The 17,747-nt window shown below is 54.0% G+C and overlaps 2 protein-coding genes across 7 annotated transcripts in view; one reads left to right on the top strand and one right to left on the bottom strand.

The window, feature by feature from the left end:
- Nucleotides 1-59: 59 nt before the first annotated feature.
- Nucleotides 60-17,621, top strand: LOC113201790 (phospholipid-transporting ATPase ABCA1). Of its 6 annotated transcripts, none has more exons than XM_026415702.2 (38): nt 1,300-1,457; nt 1,570-1,650; nt 3,005-3,088; nt 3,207-3,300; nt 3,757-3,895; nt 5,552-5,676; nt 5,760-5,857; nt 6,044-6,169; nt 6,273-6,385; nt 6,471-6,602; nt 6,698-7,007; nt 7,097-7,203; nt 7,276-7,408; nt 7,502-7,881; nt 7,956-8,178; nt 8,271-8,492; nt 8,608-8,917; nt 9,146-9,320; nt 9,396-9,527; nt 10,278-10,555; nt 10,836-11,027; nt 11,285-11,484; nt 11,575-11,620; nt 11,940-11,993; nt 12,452-12,633; nt 12,832-12,992; nt 13,084-13,255; nt 13,345-13,457; nt 13,541-13,634; nt 13,711-13,886; nt 13,980-14,273; nt 14,356-14,500; nt 14,581-14,704; nt 15,066-15,316; nt 15,407-15,853; nt 15,943-16,139; nt 16,372-16,618; nt 16,709-17,621. In XM_026415702.2, exons 3-38 carry the CDS (start codon nt 3,023-3,025, stop codon nt 16,838-16,840), a joined length of 6,390 nt encoding a protein of 2,129 aa, XP_026271487.1. In that variant the 5' UTR covers nt 1,300-1,457; nt 1,570-1,650; nt 3,005-3,022; the 3' UTR covers nt 16,841-17,621. The 6 variants fall into 6 exon arrangements, with proteins under 6 accessions (XP_026271488.1, XP_026271487.1, XP_052127210.1 ...); XM_052271250.1 differs by having other exon boundaries at nt 1,301-1,486; XM_026415703.2 differs by lacking the exons at nt 1,300-1,457; nt 1,570-1,650 and adding an exon at nt 60-229.
- LOC113201816 (tubulin glycylase 3A-like) overlaps nt 17,523-17,747 on the bottom strand; it is a 4,820-nt gene continuing 4,595 nt past the window's right edge. The window contains exon 9 of the mRNA XM_052271272.1: nt 17,523-17,528. Within this exon, the coding sequence (XP_052127232.1) occupies nt 17,523-17,528 (6 nt within the window). The remainder of the gene's footprint in view (nt 17,529-17,747) is intronic.

Raw genomic sequence — 17,747 nt, 5'->3', positions numbered from 1 at the left:
CCCCCACCTCCCTCCCCCGGCCGCTGCCAGAATGTCGGTCTAGCGCGCAGCCCACAGCCAGTTCAGTGCCGAGGCCGCAGCGCCCGCGTGCGGAGAGAGAGACAGAGAGGGGAGCTGTGGTGCGAGGCGCGCGCCGCATAGCAGAGGGCTTCGATCCTTCGCCTCCGCCCTCCCGTGCGCTGCGCGTGCGCGCCACGGCCGCTCCACAACAAACAACGATGACACACTGGTACGGAGCCCCGTCGGCACGCGCGTGTGCGTGCCCGACGCCTGACACGCCCCGCTGCCGCCCTGTGTCCGCGTGTCCGCACGGCCGCGCCCGCACAGGCGTGCGTTTGTTTTTGGTCCTGGCGGGCAGACCGCCGCTGCAGTGGGGAAGTGAGGTTATGTCGCTGTCGCTCTGTTCGGGACGGCCGCCGCGAGTGCGCGCACGCCGCTCTCCTCCGTGACAGTGCTGGTCTCGGCCACTCGGCCGTCGGGGAGCTGCGACGGGCTGCTTGTCACCCGTTCCTTATTTGGCGTTCGCGCTGTCCGCGGCCCGCGGCGGCGGCGGCCCGTCGCTTTTTCGAGAGGGACGACGGATTCCCGTGCGTCATGGTGGCCAACCTTGACCTTGGAAACGCGCTGGCCGCCGGGCAGGTGCCGCGGCACGTCCGGAGGAAGCCCCCAAAAGTGTCCCAATCATCGGCGCCGCACGCTCCGACTGAACGCGAATCAAATGACGAGGGGAATGGGGAAAATAACGAACGAAACAAAGTTGTAAGACTGACTTGATGCGCTAATCATTCGTCGCCTGCCGCCCAGTCCTGCGCTGCACTCACGTGCGCCCGGGTGTGTTTCTATGGACTCCCTGCTGCCATACACACGCACTAAAGTGCAGTCGTGGTTTCCCGAGGGGGCAATGACTCCCTCTTGATATGTCCACATGATTCCCAAAATACTTGATTCTCGGTTATTCCCGTCCACTTACATTCATACCTTGGGTTTGCTAGTGGGAGAAAACGCTTATTTCGACTAATTTGTACTAGTTCCACTAGTTCCCGCTTATCTTTCAGTGATTTCTGTTGATGTCGATTATTTTTTGTATCCTGAGGATTCCCAGCCACATGATAGGTTTTGCCCCCTCGTGGTTTCCCTTACACATGTCCTCAATCAGCCATCAGTCGCCACCATCAAACCCAATTCCTGGAAACGTCCTGCGCGCGTACGGTATCTCCCTCTCCCTGATCAACCGCCCCCCGCCCCGTCCTTATCTGAACCACTCAGCGCCGCCGCTGCGGGCCTATCACATTCGCGGTGCGGTGCAGTGCGAAAGTACCTGTGGACCCGCCGCGGGGCGCGCTGTGCCGGCGTAGCGTTTTAAATTCTGCCGCCACACCGATGCGACACTCGCAGCTCACTACTTGAATTTCCGCGCCTTTTTAAAGCTAACAGCAGAACTCGTTAAATACTATAAGGTCTTCATTTTTTTCTAAGGCACTTTGAGGCAAGAGTTAATAGACTTTCAGAGTCAGGACCTTCCGCAAAATGAGTAAAGCGCCTATTAAAATTGACGGTTTTCCCTTTTAGATTAGGGAAACAGGATCTCATCATTTTCTTCTTCGTGGCTGGAACATCCTCAAAAATCAGACGTTGTCTTCTTGCTTCACCGTGAGTAGCTGTTGTGCAAGGGCCCCGGCCTGTCCGCCGCCCGCCCCACGCCTGTCTAGGGCCCGGCCGTGTTCGCGTGGGTGCCCTTATCACAACCCCCTCTACTCGGTGACCCCGGGTAGGGCGCACCTCGAAAAAGTTTTGGTCCTGAGCACTAAACATTTTGTGCCGAGACAGAAAGTTTGGACGCACTAAGCAGTTTTGTCCTGCGGGCACCAAAGTTTTTGTCGCCGAGCTTCAAAATTTTGTTGCCACGCACAATAATTTTAGGGGCGGGGACTACCTTTATTGTGCCAGGAATAAAGTAGGAAGCATTAAGCCACCGTCTAGTGCCCGACAGAAAAAAAAAATTCTCGTTGCTGGGGTGCGGGCTCACTTGAGTGCTCCGGGCCAGAACCGAGCATCAGTTGGTACATCCGGCACGTCCTGTGGTCCTACCCCAGCTCTCGTCCACGCGTGTCAAGGCCCGCGTACCAACTGATGCTCGGTTCTGGCGTGGCCGAGGCCCTCGCACAGCATAGCACGCTGGTGGTCGCGCACCGTACAGCACCCCTCCTCCCGCAAACACTGGTTAGCGGGTCAACTGAAAGGCGAAATTAGCTTTAAAACACCTCATGTACTTGAGCAAGATCTGCGCTCCCATCTGTTCGACTTTTTTACGTAACTGAGTCACCGACCACGGCTGAAGTGCACTCTTGTTTTTCGATGTGAGTGCCTCGCGGCGAGGCATCATCCACTGCGTCAACTATCGACTAGTTTGAACGTCTCCACAAGGCGTTTAGGCGCCTCATGAAGATATTGGCTCCGAAGGGAAATCACTTGGGTTCGTTGCGTACGGGCTATTTCATGGTATTTCTCCTACGATTTCGGTTAGTTCACGGTTATTTCGGATAATTTTGGGGTATTGCGCGGTAATTCACAGTATTTCGAGGGCATTTCACAGTATTTCGTGGGTATTTCACGACTATTTCGAGGGTATTTCACGGTATTTCGGGGGTATTTCACGACTATTTCACTAACTATTTCGCGTCCATTTTGGGTCTATTTCGCTCTATATCGCATTTTTTTCGAACTATTTCGGGGAAAGGTGTACGAACTTTTTCGCAAGTGATTTCCCCTTCGATTAGCTCGCCTTTACTCATAGTGTATTACGCATGGTCACTCACTTGAGTCGTGAGTATGAAGCTATCTCAGATGACAGTTTGCGTAGGAGAGCCCTTTTGTTCTTCTTTACGTGTTAATCTGAAATTCCTTTATCAATCACTGACTTCCGTTGTCAAGACCCGCGAACACCTGTATCCTGTATCCCTGTATATAGCTCGTAACGCGACGCTTGCTTCATTTCTGCTTCTAGACTGACGGTCGATAGACGATGGGCTTCTTCCTGCAGCTGAAACTGCTGTTGTGGAAGAACCTGCAGATTCGGAAGCGAAACAAGGTAAGCCTCCAGTGCTTAACGCGTTGCGACTGTGTCCCCTCGTGGACGCGGCAAAACAATAAAAAAATAAAACATAAAGTCCCATTGCTAAATATATGGTTGCATTATGTCCCCATAGGTTCGACTGCTGCTCGAGATAATATGGCCGCTGTTCCTCTTTCTGATTCTGATGTGGGTGCGCACCCGCGGCCTCAAGGAAGTGCGACAGGAATGTGAGTTGCGCTGGAATACACTCGCTTTTGTACCTCTCGCTTCTGCTTCTGTTTCGGACTCCAAAACGGTACCTTCTACCTTTCCCCTTGGGTGAAGATAGCTAGGTGGTTGTGATTGTGGACCCAATAAACACCAAAGACACAGGATGACACAATACAGGGTGGTTCCACGTACTCCTTCTTTTATTTTTATTATACTGTTCCGGATGCAGACGTGGCGGGTGGAGCCATAAGGCCCCGTGGTCAGCGACGGTAGGCAAGCTCATGCAGCTCTACATGCGGTACAGAATAATCAAAACCAAAGAAGGGATCTGTGGACCACCTTGCATACTTGTCAATATTACGTCTTTAGTCGCGAAATAGTTAAAATAGACTTGCACTGCGCCATTTCAACGTCAAAATGACCCTAATGACCTGACGTTTTCTTGTTAAACCCAAACCATGCTCTCCCCGCAGGTCACTACATGGAGAAGGCCCTGCCCTCGGCAGGCCAGTTTGCTTTCTTCCACTCGCTCATCTGCAACGCCCCGAACCGGTGCCACTTTAACAACGGCACCTCTGGCCCGCCTTACGACCAATATCGGCCCAGGCCCAAGTGAGTTAAAGCCCGAGAGTCGTGTTGGATAAGTGTTAAAACTCTTTAGGGTGCTCCTACAATGCAGTCTTCAGTTAGCTTCACTTGGTCTTCACTTCACTTTGAGTGAATATTAAGTGAAGCTCAAGTGAAAACTAAGTAAAGTCAGCCTTTATAAAACCTGGCTTCACTTTGTCTTCACTTTTTACTCACTTCACTTCAAGCTGAAATGCAGAAGAATGCAAGGAACAATAAAACGAAGTCACTATGTTAAAGCATAGCGATTTCCGTTTATTTCTTCCCCACATTCTTATGCATTTGAGCGTTGTCGGAATACTTTATTTTAAGCAGCCATATAGGCCATAGTTATGCACAAAATTTGATTCGCAAACTATTGACAAATTGTACATAAGTGTGCAGAAATTGAAATTTGTGCATTGTTGGCAAAAAAATTATGCCTAGTTGTGCATGAAAATTTGAGCATCAACTATTGCTGCACAAAATCCTGCAAGTCTGATGCTCTACACACTGTAAAAGGTTTTAGTGTGTGGAATTTCGGTCATGGTTCAGAAGGTTCAGAAGCCTTGAACGATAACGGCGTGTTAGTCGGCGGGCATGGGAAGCGGAGCAGTGTGCCCATGGGCTTTCAGCTTTCATTGTCATCAGAAGGAGTGCAAACAGTCCGTCCATTATTCCGGTCGATGTCGTTCGGCTGATCGCCCCCGTGGCAGAATGTGTGCCGATAATAATAGTGCCTTGGGCGACTATCAAATCCGCGATCAAATCCCCTCCGCAACAGCATGCTACACCACACCCCATGCCCGCGCTCGAACTCACTACCCAGCCACAAAATCGAAAAAAAAAATGACATGTGTTCTTGCACTTGTGTTGAGAGTTACCCAAAACAGCGCTCTAACGTTCAAGAAAATCGAGAACGCGAAAATTGCACTACCAATATCAATAACACATTGGGGGGGGGGAGGGAGGGCAGTTACCTCTCCTGTGCGGAGCCATTCGACTGGGTCTGGGTCACTACTGTACAAAGACATGGCGTGCCATGAGGGAAATATAGTCACGGTATCGACCAACTGACCCTGACATCTAACAGGGCGGCGCCGGGCTCGGCGCAGGCTGACCGCTCGCGTGCTGACACGACCCGTCACCACCTCGTCACCCTCGAGTGCTTTGGGTCAGACGTTACCGGCGCCCTAACTTAGCCCTTTATCTCCCCATCCTAGGCTTCCACGTGTCGCTCGCGCGTAAATAGTGATATCTTACTCATGAATCACCTGTCTCCCTGCTCCACCTCACCCCCATGGCATTGGCATTCACCTTCAGTGCCCCTGGGTAGGGATTTTAATTTTTCAGAAAAGTATTTTTGAGATATTCTTCAAATTTGTGTTTTTTTCCCCTTGAAGTGTCATCTTTTGTCTAATTTTTCCAATTGTCTTTGAATAACTTACCAAGTTTTTCTTGGAAAATTTCGGCTTTTAAAATCTACCTACCCGAGGGCCCTGCCCTCGCACGCCCACCACGGTCACACTTGACTTGATTAATGCATCCCCCGACAATAACTCGAGACACGCCACCCCACGAGGCCTTTTGGCGGACACCGTCTACATCGATGTTTCGCTTCTTGTTCCTAACTGTTATTCTGCTAATATCGATCCGCCTCAGGCTCACCGACTTTACCAATGAGTTTGGGCGGTTGTTACTGGACGGGGGGAAGCTCCCCCGACTCATCAAGAACTACGGCGACTTGGGTTTCATCCTCTCGTCCGTGGAACGCAACCAGAGTCTCGGTTGGTAACTTCGTTTGTTTGTCATTTCCAAGTCATTTACTTTCGGAAAAAAATAAACGAACAAATGAAATACCGTATTTCAGGCGACGACTTCTCTTTGCGGGTGCGGGACCTCGCCCTGCCTCACCAGATCGCCGACATTCCGCCAGAATGGATGGACAGTCCCATCGACGCACGGAAGGTAAAACCTGCATTGAGAGACACAGTGAGAAATGGCGACGTATCAAAACTGAGCTGCTCTGATTTTGTCTCCGAAATCGTAGTGATCGCGATATATGACGTCTGTTTAACTTCTCACTTCTCACTTTTTGAGTATTGAAGAAAGTCCATCGCGCGACACCTTTCTGACCCTCCGTTGTCCTTGCAGCTGGACAAGGCCATGCTGGTCGACCCGCCCTCCGCCCACTACTGCATCAAGTCGGGCGAGACCGCGGCCAGGGAAGTGATCTGCAACGAGAACATGACATTCATCTGGGAGGACGTCAGCTCATCGGTGAGAGAGCCCCTCTTTTATTACATGTTCAGGATGAATGGTGGATGCGTTTAGGGTTTCCCATTACGACGGTTTCCCATTTACGACTCTCTTGCGCCTCCAGGCCGAGACCTACAGGCAGGAGAACATGGAGTCTGTCCTGCGACCCTCGGCGTGGCACAGGTTCCAGGTGGCGGTGCGCAGCATGGCCGACGACCTGGACACGATCGGTTTCGAGTGAGTTCCGCACAGCGCCCTCCCTCAGCCTGGCCAACTCGATTTCATTCTGTGTATTACACGGTCTCTTTATATGATTCTGCAGCAACGTCGACCCCAAGGCTCTGGTCATCCTGGACCACTTGCGGGGGCAGGGCGACGCGAACAACCCGCCGGAGCAGGGGTGGTGTGACCTGATGGAGGCGTTTGACGACTTCCGCATCCCGGAGAACGAGTTGTGAGCATCAGAGCGGTCGTGGAGGGTGGTGCGGTACGTGCGGACGCTCCTTGTTCACTCACGTTCACGTCGATGTTCGCTTCCCCTCCCCGCAGCACGCGCGCGATGCGCGGCGAGCAGCTGCAGTTCAAGTCCCGCTACAAGGCGGACCCCGAGGAGCCGGACGAGTGCCGGGCCATCTTCAACTCCACCGCCATCAAGAAGATCCCCGGCGTGGCCGCCGTCTGGAAGGTCATCAAGCCCTTCGTCAGGGGCAAGATCCTGTTCTCGCCCGACACGCCGGCCGTGCGCTCCGTCATGGAGAAGGTGAACAGGACGTTCAACGAGCTGCTCTTCCTGCCGGGCTTCGAAGCGGTGGACACGGACGCCTTCTTCGGCAGGATGGAGGAGGGCTTCTTCGTCAGGGTGAGCGAGATGAGGCGCAACGCGGCCTATCGGGCGTCGTCCCGTGTCGCGGAGTGGTTCCAGGTGACAGCAGCGGTGTTTGTTTCCAGGAGATGCCCAAGTCCGCGGAGGGGAAGTCGCTGTTCCGGGCCACGTTCAAGCACAACGTGTTCGCGCTGTCACCCGTGCTCCTGCGCAGGAGCGGCCAGCTCAGGAGGTGGGTGGTGCCGTTTCGTCGTGTCCCCGTCGCTTTCGACTTGAGAGACTCACTCACCTCCGTGTGCCACAGGTTGCAGGAGGTGGCCGGCAGGCCGCTGTCCAAGCCGCGGAGGGAGGGCGACCGGAACCACACCGCCGAGCAAGAGGACTCGATGGGCACCCTGTTCGACGAGGGCTTCCAGCTGTTGGGCCGCTTCCTCAAGGTCCGCTTGCCAAAAAATTAAACCATGACTTTTGTTGCAAATTTTCTGGTACAATGTGCAAGACAGTGAGCCTTGCTTCTGGTGTCCCTACAGTGCCTGGATCGGGACAAGATCGCGCCAGTGCCGCTGGAGGAGGCCGAGGAGGAGGCCGTGAAGCTCGCCCGCACCAACAACCTCTGGGCGCTGGTGGTGTTCGACGAGGCGGGCAACGACACCCTGACGCCCTTCGTCAAGTACAAGCTGCGGCTGAGCGTCGAGCGCGTGGACAGCACCATCGACATCATGGACCGCCGCAGCAACTACCGCTCCCGGGACATGCCCCTCTCGGACCTCAAGTACATGACGTACGGCTTCGCCTTCCTGCAGGACATGATCGACAGCGCCATCCTGGAGGTGCACACGGGCCGGGCGGGCCAGGCCAATCCGGGCCGCATACTCAAGCAGTACCCGTACCCGGAGTACATCTACGACCAGTGAGTACTGCTCCCGTCTCGCCTTGGCGACTCCCCCTGCGGACTCCGCTGTCATGGGCGTTGCGTGCTTCCAGGTTCATCAAGGCCATCTCCAACACGTTCCCCATGTTCATGGTGCTGGCCTGGGTGTTCACCTCCGCGCTGGTCGTCAAGAGCATCGTGTACGAGAAGGAGCAGCGCATCAAGGAGACTCTGGGCGTCATGGGGTTGAGCAACGGCGTGCACTGGGCCGGCTGGTTCATCGACACGTTCCTCGTCATGTTGACCAGCCTGACCTGTTTGTCGCTCATCCTGGTGGTGAGTCCGTAACTCACAAGTCACTGTCAAAGACTGTTGTCAATTTGCGCGGTAATCATAACGTCTGATTTTCGCTCTCGCTCCGCCTGCAGTACGGCAAGGTGATCGAGAGGGCGTCCCTGTCGGTGGTCTGGGTGTTCCTGCTGTCCTTCTCCGTGGCCACCATCTCGTTCAGCTTCCTGATCTCCGTGTTCTTCTCGCGCGCCAACGTGGCGGCTGCGGCGGCGGGGATCATCTACTTCGCCACCCACATGCCGTACCCGCTCATCCAGCGCTTCTCCGACATGATCCCCTACGGCGGCTTTGTCGGCGTGGTAAGTTCCGCTTGCACGCTCATGTGCCCCAAGGGGTACTTCACCTACCGAAAGTGACAGCAGTGAAGTACCTCGATGTGTCCTGCTCCGCTGACTCTTACCCCTCCACGCCCAGAGCCTCTTCTCCAACATCGCTTTCGGCCTCGGCGCCAACGTCTTCGCCTCCTACGAGCAGACGGGGGAGGGCGTGCACTGGCACAACATCAACCTGCCCGCCAACGCCGACGAGCTGGTCACCATCGGGCTGTGCATCACCATGCTCTGGGTGGACGCGCTGGTGTACGCCGTGCTCACGTGGTACATCGAGGCCGTGTTCCCGGGCCAGTACGGCATCCCAAAGCCCTACTACTTCTTCCTGCAGCGCTCCTACTGGTTCGGCAGCCTCGCCCAGGAGAGCATGAACGGACACCTACCGAACGGCGGGAGTGAGTACCGACCTCCTAAAACTCACTCTGCTGAAAACTGTGTTCTAGATTCTTTTTCTTGCGTTTTAAAGTGCATTGTGCTTGGCGCAAGAACAGTTGGAACCCAGACAAGTACAATTGACTTGTTTTGGTTCCTGTTGTTAATGTACCTCGTGCAACGTGCTTAAAAAGTTTGTAAGCCTTGAAGTTTTCTGGATGTGAAACTATAATGCCTTCCGTGGCTGGCAGTTGTGGCAAACAACATGGAGCCGGAGCCCGTTGGTGGCGTGGTGGGCGTGGCCATCGACAAGCTCAGCAAGGTGTTCGGCGGTAAGACGGCCGTCAACGGGTTGTCGCTCAACTTCTACCAAGACCAGATCACCTGCTTCCTCGGCCACAACGGAGCGGGCAAGACCACGACGATGTAAGTGGTCGATATATGTGTTCCCTTTCAGAAAGGTTTCTGTGTGAAGCAGCTTTCGACTGTTTCATCCATTAGATCCATGCTGACGGGCATGTACCCGCCCTCGTCCGGCACCGCGAGGATATACGGCAGGGACATCCGGCACGACATGGACTCCATCAGGAGCAGCATGGGGGTCTGTCCCCAGCACAACGTACTCTTCGACAGGTAAGGAGTACTTCTCGAAAGTACGCCCGTCTTTCTCCTTTACGAAACAACCAAGTGAAGCTAGCTTATGCTAGCTCTCAGAGCGCCTGATGGGTAGGCAACATCTCGCCTGAAGTGCATGCGTGCACCGCGGGTCGGCCTACCCTGAGTCTCACAGGCGCCGAGCTCGCGTAATTTCACGAATGTGTGGTGGAGAGAGTTCTTAGAGGGTATCTCCGGCTTTAGAGTATCAATTGGTGTTGGTCTCGGATGTATTACTGCGGCTGCTGCGACTATGTTTGGCGTATCGGTTCGGGTCTCGGGGATTCGTGGAACGAGTCAAGTACAAGCGGTCACCATGTGTGTAAGGTTTATTATCTTTCTTCTGTATGGGGACAGGGAGGGGGTCAGTGTTTCCAGAGTACAGAGCGGTAGCGAGTGCCCGTGAGCGGTATACGAGCGAGGGGGAGGGTGAGAGGAAGTGCGTGAAAGAGAGAGAGAGAGAGAAAGTGAGGGAGGTGGTCATCGAAGGTCAGAGAGATTGTAGCAACGGGGGTGACGGTGACTTGCATTATTCTATACTAACATTCCATACCACAAATGAATCAGCGAAACACGGAAGGACTTTCTGGACGATACATAACCTAACGCACCCAACCTCTAGTAGTAACTTTTACTAACTTACCCGGGGGTAAATGTGTTAGTGTTGCACCCCCTCCCCCCTCCCCCTCTCCTTTACCGCCTGCCTGTCTCACGATAACTCTTCCCCAGCCTTACCGTGGAGGAGCACCTGCTGTTCTTCGGCCGCATCAAGGGGGTGGAGCCGGAGGTGCTGCGCAGAGAGATCGACGGCATGCTCCACGACATGGGGCTGGAGGGCAAGAGGCACTCGCTCTCCAGGGACCTGTCGGGCGGCATGAAGCGCAAGCTCTCGGTGGGCATGGCCTTCGTGGGCGGCTCCACCACCGTGTTCCTGGACGAGCCCACCGCCGGTGTGGACCCCTTCTCGCGGAGGGCCATCTGGGAGCTGCTCATCAAGTACCGGAAAGGTGTGTTACGAAAGGAGTATCTAGAGACTGCCACTGCTGCTCTAGTGTGACCGGCGGGAGGGGTACTTCACCCTAAAACCCGAGCCTTCTCCAATTTTTTGTTCGTTTTTTCTTGATTTCTTCTGTCTGAATTTTTGTTATTATTTTCTTGGTTTTTTCTTTATTTTTCCTTGATTTTTCTTCGATTTTTTTTAAAATAATATTTCGTTTGAATGGTGTACATTGAGTACCTCTCGGACCCATGGCGTGCCCCGGTGTGACCATGTTCGCCCTGCCGCAGGCCGCACGGTAATCCTGACGACGCACTTTATGGACGAGGCGGACCTGCTCGGGGACCGGATCGCCATCATCAGCGGCGGACGCCTGGAGTGCTGCGGCTCGAGCGTGTTCCTCAAGGCGCGCTTCGGCAGCGGCTACTACCTCACCGTGGAGTGGCTGCCGCAGCAGAAGGAGGAGCAGGACCATTCGATCAGTGAGCACCCCCCCCCCCCCTACCTACTTTCGAAACTTAACCAGGGGGTGCAAGTGCACGGGAAAAAAGGATTAGCTTTATAGCTTAACTATAGCGAAATAGGGGATCACTAATTATTAAGTCAGGTGTGTAGCTAAAAATTTAGCTAAGTCGCAAAAGAGTTAGCCGGAGTTAGCTATCCCTCATTTTGCTATTGGTTAAGCTATACAGCCTATCTGTTTTTGTGTGTGTTTGCTCATGGCGTCTATCGTGTCCAGGGGCGTCCCGGCTGCGCCAGCTCGTGACGGGGACGGTGGCGAGCGCGCAGGCGGTGGAGGAGATGGCCTCCGAGTCCGTCTTCGTGCTCCCCGACCGACACGACGTGCCCGCCATCACCGCCCTCCTGGAGAAGATGGACGAGAACACGGAGGCGCTCGGCATCGAGTCGTACGGCATTTCCGACACCTCGCTCGAGGAGGTAGGAACGCTGAGCTCCAGAAAGAATACAGCGAATGACAAATTGTGACCCTTTTGACGTAACACTGTTATCGCTAATTTGTTTTGGCAGATTTTCCTCAAAGTGATCGAACAAAAGGAGCCCGTTGCGAACGGAAGTAAGTACTGTTCTGGTCAGTCGTACGACTGTTATATACACTTGAAACCCACATTCATGTACTATATTTTCACATCAAGTTTGTAGCTTTCGTCGTGTTGTGATGTCTCTGTGTTTTGCATCCTGTTGTTTATCTATGTATTGTAAGATACGTTTTGCTTTTGTCTGAATTTCCGTTCCGTTATTATTTTTCGGGAACAAAAAGCAAGCAGGCTAATCCAAAGCACTGCCGTGTCCTTGTCGCTGCAGTGTATTGCCTGCGCCCGACGCCCGACAAAATGTATCCAATCAGAATTTCATGACGAATCGCACTTTTCCAGCTGACGGAGAACACAGGATAGTCAAAGTGCAAGTCAATGGTGTTGTTTTGAACTGTGAGTCCAGCATGTTTTGTTTTGTTCTGCGCTTTGACCGTATGAGTTGGTGGTGTATTTGACAAAATCCTTTCTTTGGCCTCCTTTTTGCTGAGACTCCCCTTTGCTTTTTTCCCGCATGCTGACGGACCTTGTGCTCTTTGTTGTTGCAAATGACAAGTAAAAATCATCTAACATATATTTATTTTAAAAAGAAATGTACACCTTAGATCTTGGTCGCAGTTTTACTAACTGTACCGTGTGCCGGCTTTGACCATGAAATGGTGTGTCAGTAATTCTTGCTTTTCATTTCCTTTGTGAATTCAGTCATTCATGTCATTCCCCAAAGGTGGCGGTTATCCCCTGCTGTTGCATAGCGCCCCGGCCTGCTGGTGTGGTTGGGGCTGCACGGCTCAAAGCCCTCCCCCTTCCCTCCCCACCTGCCACTTGTGCTGATACGATGACCCTCCTTCCCGCAGACGAGGCCGTGGCCTCTAACGACGCCACCGGGCCGCCACTGCCCCTCCGCGACCAAGACGACCCTGCCTCCGCCCCCGCCGAGTACGTCGGCGGCCTCGCCCTCCTCCGGCAACAGTACCTCGCGCTCAGCCGGAAACGCTTTAACTATGTGCGGCGTGACCCCAAAGGACTCTTTACGCAGGTGAGCTATAAGCCGGCCTGCGCGGCAAAAATGAGATTAGCTATATGGTTCAACCACCTGATTACAAAAGAACTAATTATTTAGCCGTGTAGCGAAAACAATTGCAATTTTTAGCTATCGTTTAGCTACATAGCTAAATTTTTAGCTAATTTTTTTAGCAAACAGTTCTGTCAGTTTTTAACCGCGTCCATCCCGCAGCTTGTGCTCCCCGCGGTGTTCGTCGCGCTGTCGCTCACGTTCACCAGCTTCTACAACATCCCCACCACGATGCCCGAGCTCGTCCTCGAGCCCAAGCTGTACGGCGAACCGGTCGTGGGCTTCTGGCAGGTCCGGGACGAGGCGTCGGACCTCACTCAGAGGTGAGGGAGTGCGTGGCTGAGGACGACGCGCGCAACGCCGCCTGTTTACAAACGACATCCATAACTGAGCCTGCTCCCCCCGTGTCCGCAGCGCGCTGCACCTGCAGTCCATGCGGCGGGACGGCGTGGGGTCGGAGCTGGTGCCTTCGCGCCGGCGCCTGGCCTCCCCCGAGCTGCCCGTGCGCGTGCAGCGGCGCATGGAGCTGGCCAAGAGCATCGCCTCGGCAGACAACACCTGCGCCAACTCGCCGCCACAGATAGATGTGCGATCCAGTGCCCCGTCAGGTTCTCACTTTACAAAGATCATCATTTGTTCCCCGGTGTTGACGTTTGTCCTTCGCGTTTTCCACAGGGAGTTCCACAATCCCGTATGATTCTACCGGGCAAGGAGCTGTACTACAACGGGACTGGAGTCGAGCTGGAGCAGTGGATCGTGGACACGTACCCTGACTGCAAGCGAAACAGGTTTGCGAACAAACAAAATTACTCTAGCAGGGCGACTCAACCCATGTTGGCACCCTCGTTTAAAATAACTGATTTTCTCCCAGGTACGGAGGAGTGACCTACGGAGCCTCGTACCCGTGGTCCAGAGAGAGCAACCTGCCCATCGCCGGCTTCAACAACAAGCCCGACAATCTCAGGGTAAGCATGAACCGCTGTCGCTGACCTTCTCTCTGTCGCACAAGCCCCCGTCTCTATCGCCTTGCTCGGTCCACAGATCTGGTACGACAACAAAGGCCACGCAGCCTCGCCGTCCTACCTGAACGCCATGAACAACGTGGTGCTGCGCTCGCTGCTCCCAGAGGACAAGAAGAACGCTTCCCGTCAGTACGGGATCCTGACGTCCAACCACCCGCTGCCGCTCACCCCTGAGCAATACAAGGACAAGACCATGTGAGAAAAGAACTCGTCGCCACCGTGTAAGAGAGCTTCCATCTCAACTCCGTCTGATGTGACGCGTGCGTGCGTGTGTGTATGTGTGTCCAGGAACGAGGCGTTCATCGTGCTGTTCCACGCCGTGTCCGTCATCTTTGCCATGAGCTTCGTGCCAGCCTCCTTCGTCATCTTCCTGATCGAGGACCGCGTGGCGCAGTCCAAGCACTTGCAGCTGGTGTCCGGGCTGCGGCCCTTCGTGTACTGGCTGCAATCCTACACCTGGGACTTGGTGAGCTTTGCCGTATCCGAAACGATGGTGGTGCTGATCTTCATCGCCTTCCAAAGCGAGATGTACACCTCGGGAACAAACCTCTTCGCCCTCATCGTCCTCATCTTTTTCTACGGGTAAGATGCGGCACCAGATGTTGTCACGCGCTCGTTTTTATTTTATTCTCAAATTTGACAAAATCTGCCTCTACTCACCCAGCATGGCGTGCATTCCGCTACTGTACCTGCTCTCCTGGTTCTTCCACGTTCCGAGTCTTGCTTTCGTGGTGCTCTCATGCGGCAACCTCTTCATCGGCATGATCACCACCCTCACCGTCCTGGTGCTCGGCATGTTCGAAGAGTTGGTAGGTTTCTGGCACGACGCCGACAGTTTAGTGGTCCTTCAAACTGGCTAGTAACGATTTCGCTCGTTCACTTTTTGCAGGAGCTACAGCACATTAGAGACGTGCTAGAAGTGGTGTTCCTAGTATTCCCCCAGTACTGCCTTGGCCAGGGCCTCATGAACATGGCCACCAACTACATGAACGGTCAAATCCTCGCCAAGCAAGGTACGCCCCTACTGCAATTTCGCCGAGGAGGAGTTATCGGTTGTGTCGCTCTCTCCAGAATTGACCGTGAAGATTTGAAACTTTTCCATGGAAAAAATAGAAAATTGAAAAGTTTTCGGAAAACCTTCCGATCAGTTTTTAAAAATCTTTAAAAACTTGACCGAGAATACTTTCCTGGTAAATTAAAATAACTAGCCACCTCCGAGCGCCTGACACCAGCAGGGTAGGCCACCCGAGCACGTGGGAGCTGTGCGGGTCGGCCTACCCTGACAGGCGCTAGGGACCCCAGCCACCCAGCGACACATCTCAGGAGCCCCCAGATCGCCTCAGATCCTACATAACGGCATGTTCTCTGCTTCAGACATAATCTGGGACAAGTCGGTGCTGTCTTGGGCCGTGACGGGCAAGTTCCTGTTCACCCTGTTGGTGATCGGCGTGGTGCTGGTGGTGGCCGTGTTCCTCGCGGAGCAGAGCACGCACTGGTTCCACCGGGGCGGGAGCGACGCCGCGGCCAGCAGCGTGCCGAGGGAGGGTGACGTCCAGCGCGAGTTCATCCGTGTGGACAGCGGCCAGGCCGACGGCGACGTGCTCGTACTCAAGAGGCTCACCAAGGTAAGCCGCCTCGGGGACCCGCTATGGCCCCTCACCTAGCTCGCCTAGTCTCTTGCTCGCATTCACTCGCCGTTTGCCTCCCCGTTGCAGAGCTACGGACAGGGCCTGCCCCCGGCCGTGGACGGCGTCTCCTTCGGCGTGACGGCCGGCGAGTGCTTCGGCCTCCTCGGTCTGAACGGCGCGGGGAAGACGTCCATCTTCAAGATGCTGACGGGCGACACGAGCATCAGCGGGGGCGACGCGCTCGTCGCCGGCACCTCGGTGCGCGCCGACATGGACGGCGTGCGCAAGCTGGTGGGCTACTGCCCGCAGTTCGACGCGCTCATCCCGCTGCTCACCGTGCGCGAGCACCTCGACCTGTACTGCAGCCTGAGAGGCATGCGGCCCGAGCGCCGGCAGCGGGCGGTGGACCGCGCGCTCAGGCGGCTCAACCTCGGCTTCTACCAGGACAAGCAGGCCAAGTCGCTGTCGGGGGGCAACAAGCGCAAGCTGTCGACGGCCATCGCCCTGGTCGGCGACCCAGCCCTGCTGTACATGGTGAGAGCCCCCTCCTGGCCCTGCTGGTAGTCGCGACGTGTCTGACAGAGAATGACGGCCTCCTCTCCTCTGTTCGTGTCTCCCCGCAGGACGAGCCGACCACGAGCATGGACCCGGCCGCGCGTCGCTTCCTGTGGGACTGCGTGCGCGGCGTGGTGGCCTCGGGGCGCAGCGTGGTGCTCACATCGCACAGCATGGAGGAGTGCCAGGCGCTGTGCGGCAAGCTCACCATCATGGTCAACGGCCAGCTCACGTGTTTCGGCAGCCCGCAGCACCTCAAGAGCAAGTAAGTGGCCGGAGCACCGAGGTATACCACGTGGTGGGACACCCCAATATCGAAACAATATCTATCCCGATAATGAAATATCTAGATCCTGACACTGTCCTAATATTGATACGATATCGAATCTATATGAAAACGATATCGAAACTCGGAAATAAATCGATATCGTTTCCATGTATCATGACCCTGTACCAGGTGCGGGTGGAACTCTGACCTCTTCCTTCTCCACCCCCAGGTACGGGTCGGGCTACAGCGTGGTGGTGCGATGTCAGCCGAAGCGCGTCGTGGAGGTGCGCGAGCTGGTGCAGCGGCGGCTGGCGGGCAGCACCGTCGTCGAGGAGCACCTCAACCAGATCAAGTTCCACGTGCCGCCGGCTGCCGAGTCGAACCTGCGGCTCGTCACCATCTTCCGCACCATGGACCAGGCTCGCACGGAGAGTGGCGTTCTCGACTACTCGGTGTCACAGACCACCCTCGAAGATGTGAGTCGCGCCGCCCCCTTCCCCCCTCATCTACACGGATAGTAGTGCTCCCCTACCGGTTCTCAATGTCACCATTCGTTTTGTTTGCAGGTGTTCATGCGCTTCGCCCAGATGCAGAAGACTGAGGAAGTGGCCCCATCCGAAGCTGCGGATTGTCTGGACGTGCTCAAGAAATGCTTCGGTCCCTTAAGGAAACGCGAAAAAGAGGCAGCTATTCCGTAGGGTGAGGCTGAATAACCATTCCACACTGTTTGGAGGGCGACGGCCCGAACGAGATTATCTTTAGTTCGTACTATTTATTGTTCAGAGCGTTTTAAATGATTTTCTGTTGTTTTTTTCATTGTAAATACCTTGTTGTTGCACATAATCGACTTACAATTTCAGTATTTTTTTAATACCTCGCATTGGTACTAACACGAGTACAAAGCACAAAACCAGTTCTGCCTCTCAGAGTTGCTGTTATATTGTCTTAATCTGTGATTAATATAGTTATCACAAGCTGTGATTCTGTTCCTTGTGTACTATTTTGATACACACTCTGGCCAAAGTGAGCGATGTTCGTTGACCAATTTGATATTTGTGTGTAGTGTCTAACTACACAAAACAAGGTCGATTGTTTTCTGGGCTTAAACCTCTCATCTCCCCTGTGATCAATAGCCTAGAGCCGTTTCCTTCTTTTACGATACCAAAGGGTTTATATTAAAACAATGTGCAGAGTACCGTGCAAGCTCCTTAGTAGTTTGTGATATTTGTGAGTGTTTGCGTTTACCCAGACAGGGCCCAATCTCTTGTGCTGCACTAGCTTAAATAGGCCAAGCTAGAACTTTGTCTGCCTTTGTGATACTCGTATTTTATTACAAGTAATATGTCAATAATTTATTTTGTTGGGATGTGATGTACCTAGTTAGGTCTGTGATCAGATTTGTTGTACTTAGTAGAATGAAATTTTTCTATGTCATGTGTTTATGACAGCTCGCTGATTAAAGTTATTATTTTCTAATGAGTACGATTTTTGATCCAAAACTTGATCATTGTGAGGACGTCAGTGCCTTCTGATATCAGATCGGTGTAGTGGGTTCGTTATGTGGAATGAGAAACTAGAACGATTGAAGGGCAGTGTCTTTTATTA

This window comes from Frankliniella occidentalis, unplaced genomic scaffold, assembly GCF_000697945.3.
Source record: "Frankliniella occidentalis isolate FOCC.00 unplaced genomic scaffold, Focc_3.1 Scaffold156, whole genome shotgun sequence".
NCBI lineage: Eukaryota > Metazoa > Arthropoda > Insecta > Thysanoptera > Thripidae > Frankliniella > Frankliniella occidentalis.
Note: the sequence above shows the minus strand (reverse complement) of the source record. Positions and strands in the feature narration are given on the sequence as shown.

Coding starts and splice junctions, on each gene's coding strand:
- LOC113201790 (XM_026415703.2), top strand. CDS start 3,023: ATGGGCTTCTTCCTGCAGCTGAAACTGCTGTTGTGGAAGAACCTGCAG. Junction 10,556..10,835: donor GCTCATCAAGTACCGGAAAG/GTGTGTTACGAA, acceptor GCCCTGCCGCAG/GCCGCACGGTAATCCTGACG. Junction 13,458..13,540: donor CCTGACTGCAAGCGAAACAG/GTTTGCGAACAA, acceptor ATTTTCTCCCAG/GTACGGAGGAGTGACCTACG.